This window comes from Pleurodeles waltl, chromosome 12, assembly GCF_031143425.1.
Source record: "Pleurodeles waltl isolate 20211129_DDA chromosome 12, aPleWal1.hap1.20221129, whole genome shotgun sequence".
Lineage (NCBI taxonomy): Eukaryota > Metazoa > Chordata > Amphibia > Caudata > Salamandridae > Pleurodeles > Pleurodeles waltl.
Window position 1 is genome coordinate 17,895,481 of NC_090451.1, and position 8,957 is coordinate 17,904,437.

Consider the following 8,957-nt stretch of genomic DNA (forward strand, 5'->3'; position numbering starts at 1 on the left):
GCAGTGAGGGGCAGGGAACACCAGGGCACGGGGAGGGAGGCACAACAGGACACGAGGTAGGCACACGGCCAGTGAGGGGCAGGGAACACCAGGGGAGGCAGCATCAGGACACGAGGTAGGTACCTGGGCAGTGAGGGGCAGGAAACACCAGGGCACAGGGAGGCAGCATCAGGACACGAGGTAGGCACTTGGGCACTGAGGTGCAGGGAACACCAGGGCACAGGGAGGCACACAGGCAGTGATTAAGACGAAGCAGGACGCGCAGATCGAGCAGTAAGAGCCAGGAGGTGGCCCAAGGTCACAGGAGAGACCAGGAGAAGGAAGGACACAGAGGACTGTAGAGCATTGTCCTCATCTAAACAAACCTTGACACCGTACAAAGACAAAATAAACCAGACTGAAATAGGTCTTTTTTCATTTATTGTCTCGTCAGTCTACAATATAATACTCTGTACAAAGGGGAATGGAGCGGAGGCACCATGTAGGGCGCAGCTGGGCTTGAGGAGTCTGAGGAAGAAAGAAAAGAAAAAAGTTTAAATGTGAAATGTCCGTGTCCAGATATCAGAGCAAAGTGACAAACACATGGCATATGCAGCACGTACGTGGCAATCGTCAGGTCTTCTGCATCCACACAGAAAGAAGGGACACACAAGGCAAGAGCCAGGAGAGGCACCTCTCCTTCAAGACAGATCGTGCAAGGTTTTTTCTGGGTCCTGCACATAACCTAAGGCACATGAATCTTACAAGTCCTATACACACCCACCAAACACTCGCCCCTCCGTGCCACAGGCTCAAAGTGTTTCCAGGTCCCACGTACCCAGGAACACTGCCAGGCATGCGCCATGCACAAGTCTTCCAAGTACTGTATGCACCATGTACTCCCGCCTGCACCCAGGGACCACTTACATCACTCCAGGGCTTTCACGATGGCCTGGGTGGCCTCCAAAGTGATCTGGGCCTCTGCTTTGGCCACCTCGTCCGCTGCGCTTGACAGCTCAGTCTGCGCCTTCTCCAAGTTCGCCTTTGCAGCCTGAGGAAGAGGGAAAAGTTATTCTTGGAATGGTATTCCTCCTTCGCAAACATCCTTTCTTGAATTCACTAACACAATAAGATCTGTTTACAAGCAGGATCCCACTACACCGTCCAATACATGAGCTTTTCATGCTAGAAACGATCTCACCAAAGATACCTGCAAGAGGTGCTACATTTTATTTTTAAATAAAACAATTTAGCAATCCAGTTTAGCATTACAACAACATTAATGATGATGAAAAGAAAAACTGAATGAGCTGAAAAAAAAAAAAAAAAAAAATTACAAATAAAAAACAAATCACAGAGCAGGAAATACTGCATATAGACATTGTTAACTGAGAAAAATGCTGGTGGTGCAGCTTTAAAGCACATAAGAGCTCCAGTTCCAGGCAGCACAGTGGGGCGAGTTCATTTTAACAGAAATGTGCTGGTAAAGAAACACAAACCAATATCCGTGCAAACTGCTGGCTGGACTGTGAGGGTGGAAATCACCAGAGACAACTACAATGGAGAACTAAGATTACACATTAAAATGTTTTTCCCTCATCATGGGCTCTTTATTGACACTAAAAGAGAACAACAAGTTCTCGCCTCTAACCGGGAAGAGGGTGAACCAGTAGAAAGGAGGGCTGTACATGAAGCAATCAAAGGCACAAACCCTAGTCCACCGAGGCGTGTTTTAGTTTCCGTACAGGCGATTTATGTTATGCACAAAACCAGCTTCTTCAAGGGCCGCTCTGTAGACATCAGAAGCAGGGGCATTTCTCATAAGGGCCATAATAGCAAGGCAATGCACGAGCGCGGTCTCTCGACATATAATCTACATCTGTGGGCCTGCAGCATGCCCATTTCACTCCACACACTTTCATTCGTTCCTGAGCCTGCCTTTTAAATTTCCCTTGATTTCGTAGGTAAATGCTTTACCTTTGTCCTGCCTTAAGGCTGCTTTGTTACCGCCTTGGAGACTGACTCTGTTACATGGATTATTGCACGATCAGCCATATACTTCAGTGTGGCCCACAATGTTTTGCTTTTGCCTCGCTGCTCTGCGTGGCTGTATGCGGTTTCTTTCTCTCACTTGTTTAGGGCCTGCCGCTGTTTCTTTAGGGTGTCTGCGCACTAAGGCAGCAAACTGGAAGGGGGTTATTTCTTATTTAAGATTGTTTTTTTTTTTTAAAAAGGATCATATATCGCAAACTCGATCTGAGGAGCACTTTACAGGACTGCGTGAAGTTTCATATACGCGGCCTCAATCTGAGGAGCACTTTACAGGACTGCGTGAAGTTTCATATACGCGACCTCAATCTGAGGAGCGCTTTACAGGACTGCGTGAAGTTTCATATAAACTAACTCAATCTGAGGAGCGCTTTACAGGACTGCGTGAAGTTTCATATACGCGACCTCAATCTGAGGAGCGCTTTACAGGACTGCGTGAAGTTTCATATACGCGACCTCAATCTGAGGAGCGCTTTACAGAACTACTTGAAGTTTCATATACGCGGCCTCAATCTGAGGAGCGCTTTACAGGACTGCGTGAAGTTTCATATAAGCGACCTCAATCTGAGGAGCGCTTTACAGGACTGCGTGAAGTTTCATATACGCGGCCTCAATCTGAGGAGCGCTTTACAGGACTGCGTGAAGTTTCATATACGCGACCTCAATCTGAGGAGCGCTTTACAGGACTGCGTGAAGTTTCATATACGCGACCTCAATCTGAGGAGCGCTTTACAGAACTACTTGAAGTTTTATATACGCGACCTCAATCTGAGGAACGCTTTACAGAACTACTTGAAGTTTCATATACGCGGCCTCAATCTGAGGAGCGCTTTACAGGACTGCGTGAAGTTTCATATAAGCGACCTCAATCTGAGGAGCGCTTTACAGGACTGCGTGAAGTTTCATATACGCGGCCTCAATCTGAGGAGCGCTTTACAGGACTGCGTGAAGTTTCATATAAGCGACCTCAATCTGAGGAGCGCTTTACAGGACTGCGTGAAGTTTCATATAAGCGACCTCAATCTGAGGAGTGCTTTACAGGACTGCGTGAAGTTTAATATACGCAACCTCAATCTGAGGAGCGCTTTACAGAACTACTTGAAGTTTCATATACACGACCTCAATCTGAGGAACGCTTTACAGAACTACTTGAAGTTTCATATACGCGGCCTCAATCTGAGGAGCGCTTTACAGGACTGCGTGAAGTTTCATATAAGCGACCTCAATCTGAGGAGTGCTTTACAGGACTGCGTGAAGTTTCATATAAGCGACCTCAATCTGAGGAGTGCTTTACAGGACTGCGTGAAGTTTCATATAAGCGACCTCGATCTGAGGAGTGCTTTACAGGACTGCGTGAAGTTTAATATACGCAACCTCAATCTGAGGAGCGCTTTACAGAACTACTTGAAGTTTAATATACGCGACCTCAATCTGAGGAGCGCTTTACAGAACTACTTGAAGTTTAATATACGCAACCTCAATCTGAGGAGCACTTTACATGACTGCGTGAAGTTTCAAATAGTGCGACCTCAATCTGAGGAGTGCTTTACAGGAGTACCACTTAACAAGTTTAGCAGTTGTAAAATATACGAACAGGAGCATTTAACACTGGAAAAACAAGCACAGAAATACTCAAAAGGGCTCTCCCGGCACAGTGGTAGAGGCGATACTACAATATTCTCCATAATGCTTTGTGGGGCATTTCTTTTTTACAGCTGGGAGTAGTTTGTGTTTTAAGGGCCTTGTTTGTAATAGTATTGCAGTAGGCATGCTAGGGCAGAAAATCTGTAAGGCATTACGCTCTCTAGGGGCTGCATATATGGTTACAATGCATTACTTTCTGACATTCTGTTTTCATGCTATTTTTATTATGGTTTCTCTAGGAGCTATTCCAAGCATTGCTCTTTCTGCCTAGGTCACCGCTGGGACCCCAAACAAGTTTAGGGGAACCCTAATAATTACATATATAAAAAAAAAAAGGGCAATATTTTCATATTTTGCTGCAGATAGAGGAAGAAGGTAAATGGAAGTGCTCTAGTTATATGCAGAGACACAGGAATTATGTGGCAGAGAGGACCAAATTATGCAGCAGGGTTGACCAATTTATGCGGCAACAAAAGTCCAGTTATGCATTTACAACACCAATAGCTCTAACTCAAGCAAATGAGAGACCTATTGCATTGCAAATGCTTGTTTCTCTTGGAGTGAGATTTAGGTGTCATCAGCAGAGGCCGCTTGGCTTTTTGGTAACAGGCATCCATCAGGTTCATTTACTGTTTTGAAACCAACTAGTTTGCACTCACCATTTATTTTAAAGTATCGCTGGCAGAAAACCAAGCAATTAAAGTGAAAAATTGATATGACTTTTGGGAAGCTATTACGTTTTAAACCACACTTTTGCAGCGGAATATGGAGGATCTGTGGCCCGAGAGTGTAAAAAGTGTGGACCTCATCCACTCCTTATCTGATGTTCCAGGCACTAAAAATGACGCCTTCCAGGACCCGTACCACGCTGGGCTTCGATGGCTTCAGCTCTGGCGCTTACGCTCAGTGGCAGGGAAGGTTTCTTGACAGGGCGAGGGGGGGGGCGCCACTGGGGCCCCTTAGTCACTTGAGGGAAGATTTGTCTCACGGAGCGACGCTACGCCACCGTCACTCTTCTTGAAGGCCTCTGGAGCCAGGGACCCATCTCAACCACTGAGCAATGTAATGTCTGTCCGCCAGGCGAGCCTGCCTTCACAGAAGCTTCCACCCAGAGCTCGAGGTGGGGAAAGGAAGTTAAGAGCACTGATGGTGCAACGAGTCGGTCAGAGGAGATCACCTATGTTCTTGCGGACTGAGGCATTATGGAAGAACCGGAGCTGGCAGGAAAGGAAAGTGCAAACATTTGACTGATGTATCTGAGAACTGACTGCTTTGGTGATAACCGGGCCAAGATTTACCACTCCCCGCTTAGAGAGGGTGTCTCCAATCACACAGGTCTGCGCCCACTCAGGGTCTTCCGGAGGATGCCCTCAGCGGGTCTGCCTACCTGTTCCGAAGCCCGACCGATTAACTGCTTGGAACTGGAGGTTCTGTGGCAACACAATGCCGAATTTTGTGATCTTTCCTCAAGTGTTCTTGATTTTGTCAATTTGTTCAAGTAACATCAACTGGTGGCATTGTCTGTCAGTAACGGCAGAGGGCCACATATCCCTAGGTGTTGTATGGTGACAGGGACTGGGCTCCATAAAGCCCTGACTAGTGGATATCTATTTGCCCTCAGAGGAGTTGGTAAAGACGGATTTAGAACAGTGCATGTCCTAAGGTGAATATGCTTTGCATCCCTTGTGATCAGAGCTGGCAGCAGCTGCTGATAGCTTTACAGAGTGTGCCCACAGCCACACTTCTGATAAAAAAAACTGTAAACTGTGCACTTGTATAGCGCACTACTCACCCGTTAGGGTCTCAAGGCGCTGTATGCATACCACTGTGGAACCCCTCCTGACTTTTCCCTGTGAGGCACCCACTCCTGGACAGCCCCACGGTGAAGCCAAGCATCCAATCACTGTGAGGGCCGTTGTGGAGATTAAGCAAGCTATTGCCCAGAGTTGCAGAGTGGGACCCATTAATTAGATTAGGCACTGAGGCGAGAATTATCTGGTCCAAGGGAATTGAGCCCAAGACCCACCGAGGTGGGAATTGAACCCTGGTCCTGGACCAGATCTCTGCATCAGGGTCTGCCGCTCTAACCATTGTGCCACACTTCTCCACATGCACTCCGCAATTGTGGCACGGCCTTCCGATAAGAGACATGATCAGCCTGAGTTTAGATTGTGCTTTCAAAATACAAATTGAATAAAGGAAAAAAACTTGTCTTTCAAATTCTGCCCCTAGCGTACATAGTTGGAAGAAGTAACCGGGAGTGGCCTGGTGCTGAGCAGGCAGCGGTAACCATCTTCCATGGGAAAGAGACGCCTCTGTGCAGCATCTTAAAGCGCACTCCCCAGCCTGGAGTATTCTAAAGTGTTGAAAGTATTTCTTTAAAAATAAACTGTTATGCATGTTTATGACACTTAAACTGAAAATCAGATCAAATGAAACAGATTCTGGGATTGATCTGCTCACAGGCAGAAACGGTCTGATGCTTCTGAACTCAAAGATCCTAAGCTGAAAGCAGTAACTCATGAGCCCTCGGCTACTTCCCCTGAGACAGAGGTCACCAGAACTGTGACCACAGACTCTGCAAACCACAACACAGATGGGGGAAGTGAAGGCGGGCTGGGGTGCAATGTGCCCCAGCAGTGTGTCTGCGCTGCAGCTACCAGCCCACGCATCATTCCCCACGCTTACCCCTCTTCCAATTAACTGGAAAAACCTTTTAAGGATCTGGGATTTACTTACGTTGATGTCAAGCATGTCTATAGGATAAGCTTCCTCTGCCAGCAGCTGCACCGAGGAGTCTGCGTTGACCGTAACCGAGCCGCTGCTCACTGCAACACACAAACAGCAAGGTAAGGTGCAGAGTCACCGGCAAACCTCAAACTCGTGAACCCCACCTAGCTCAGGCTAAGGGTACAAAGAACCTGACATCTTACATCAGAAAGGAGATTGTAAAGAGCAGAGTCAGAGCTCACAGTACATGGCAAACATCTACCTCACAAAGAACTGCGCAAGACAACAGAGTGTCAGATTGATAAATGAATGAGAGAAATAGCATTCCTGACAAACTGGGCCATCAAAAACTTAGCAGGGTCAAACAAGATAAAGTGGTCATGTTTAGACTCTGGTATCCATCTGGACAGTATCAACTAGGGTTTTCAGATGAATCTCCAATCTTCGGGTGCATCTGGTTCTCAATGGGTGACCAACGCCAGGCGCAGAGGGCATGAGTAATGTGGAGCGGCAACCCTCAACCAGCCCGCATTAAGTACTCAGGGCACCTGTCTCCAGGCTGCTTAATACCCCAGAGTATGTGGGTAACACACACCAGCTACTACATGTCAACACGCTCCACTTCCTCACCAAAGTACTTGGAAGCAACCCCTTCATCACTGAACACTGTGACGACGCCAGGGGTCAGGACCTGGAGGGTTGGAACGTGAGCGGGGAGGATTCCAAAGGCTCCAGTCAAGGTGGGCACATCCACTTGCTTCACACTTGCGCCATTGAAGAAGACCTGGAGGAAAAGAGGAAACATCAACAGCCGTCAAATACCACAGATTTGCACGCTGCTTGGGCCTTTGCATGAACAAGAGCCTCTAGAACAGATTATGCCACTCAACGGTTGAGCTGTGCGTCACTTAAAGATGCTGAAAATTTTGCCCTGGTTAATATCATATAAACAAATTAGACTACCAAAAATGAAAACAATAATTTCAAGAAGGAAAGCCCAAGGCTGGATGCCGGTGAGTTTCAAGTGCTAACACTACCCACATCCCTTCTCCCCCATAGCAGCCTCCAGTCTCCTCTGCAGGGGCAGCCCTCGTTTTTAATTAACATTTACTGGAGTCAAACATAGACCATACCTGCCACACATCTGGAATCAGGAAGAAATAATGGAAAAGGGAACGGGGGGGGGGTGAATTGTCCCCAGTGACTTTCAATTAAGTGAAGGCAAATATCAGACATGAGAAACCTTTAAAATCACCATTTTAAGCTTCAAAAACAGAAAATCTACTCTCTGAATCCTGTATGTTGGCATGCTGTGCACACAATGCATACCAGCCTACCCCCTCAGCACCGCCTCTGAGGCCCCCCCTACCTAGCACCTTCTCTAAGCCCCCCTCTCCCCTCAGGACCGCCTCTGAGAACCCCCTTGCCCTCAGCACTACCTCTCCCCCAAGCTCGGCACCTCCCGTGAGCCCCCCTCTGCCCTCAGCACCCCTCTAAGAGCCCCCTCAACACCGTCCCTGTGCCCCCCTGCCTGCAGCACTGCCCCTGTGCCCCCCTGCTCTCAGCATCGCCTCTGAGCCCCCCCCAGTCTTCAGCACTGCCTCTGCCCCCCTTGCCGCTTCAGCACCGCTCCTGAGCTCCCTCAGCACCCCCCTCTGCCCTCAGCACCCCTCTGAGCCCCCCCCAGTCTTCAGCACTGCCTCTGCCCCCCTTGCCGCTTCAGCACCGCTCCTGAGCTCCCTCAGCACCCCCCTCTGCCCTCAGCACCCCTCTGAGCCCCCCCCAGTCTTCAGCACTGCCTCTGCCCCCCTTGCCGCTTCAGCACCGCTCCTGAGCTCCCTCAGCACCCCCCTCTGCCCTCAGCACCCCTCTGAGCCCCCCCCCAGTCTTCAGCACTGCCCCTGAGCCCCCCTGCAATCAGCACTTCCCCTGCCCCCCCATCCAAAGCACTGCCTCTGAGCCCCCCTCGCCGCCTCTGAGCCCCCCCTGCTTTCGGCCCCCCTCTGAGCCCCCACCTTGCCCTCAGCACCCTCACCTCCGCCGGGGAGCAGAAGGTGAAGCTCATGGGCTGCGGGCCCCCGGGGGCCGCCTCTGCCGCCAGCGCTCGCCGGGCCTGGCAGAGGGGGGCGCGGAGCCGGAGCAGGCGGCGGACCACAGAGAGCTGCATGGCAGAGACGGGGACACCGGCACCGGAAGCAGCACCAAGGGCAAGGGCGGACTAGGAGGATAGTGGTGGGCGGACTACAGCTCCCGGCGAGCCGCGCGCAACCGGAAGCAGCGGCAGCACACTACAACACCCAGCACGCACGCAGTAACGGAAGTAGTTCCCAAGGCCAGCCGTACGCAGAAGAGAGCCAGAAGAGGACTACAACTCCCGGCGAGCCGCGCGCCACCGGAAGCAGCGCCAAGGGCACAGGCGGCCAGGGTGCGGCGCTCCTGGGAGGACAGTGGTGACCGGACTACACCTCCCGGCGAGCCGCTCGCCACCGGAAGCAGCGCCAGGACACTACAACACCCAGCACGCGCGCGGTAACGGAAGTAGTCTCCAAGGCCAG

The 8,957-nt window shown here is 50.1% G+C and overlaps 1 protein-coding gene across 1 annotated transcript; it reads right to left on the reverse strand.

Annotated features, from left to right (window-relative positions):
- Positions 1–403: 403 nt before the first annotated feature.
- ATP5F1D (ATP synthase F1 subunit delta) lies at positions 404–8,643 on the reverse strand. Its single transcript, XM_069217113.1, has 5 exons — positions 8,438–8,643; positions 7,033–7,186; positions 6,412–6,500; positions 907–1,030; positions 404–507 (listed from the first exon to the last, which is right to left on the reverse strand). Exons 1-4 carry the CDS (start codon positions 8,567–8,569, stop codon positions 908–910), a joined length of 498 nt encoding a protein of 165 aa, XP_069073214.1. The 5' UTR covers positions 8,570–8,643; the 3' UTR covers positions 404–507; position 907.
- Positions 8,644–8,957: the final 314 nt, after the last annotated feature.

What these genes read in the sequence shown, in the direction of transcription:
- ATP5F1D (XM_069217113.1), bottom strand. Translation starts at nt 8,569, where the DNA reads ATGCAGCTCTCTGTGGTCCGCCGCCTGCTCCGGCTCCGCGCCCCCCTC. An exon ending in CCTTCTGCTCCCCGGCGGAG is followed by an intron (nt 7,187 to 8,437) that starts GTGAGGGTGCTG and finishes CTTTTCCTCCAG; the next exon opens with GTCTTCTTCAATGGCGCAAG. An exon ending in TAGACATGCTTGACATCAAC is followed by an intron (nt 1,031 to 6,411) that starts GTAAGTAAATCC and finishes CCTCTTCCTCAG; the next exon opens with GCTGCAAAGGCGAACTTGGA.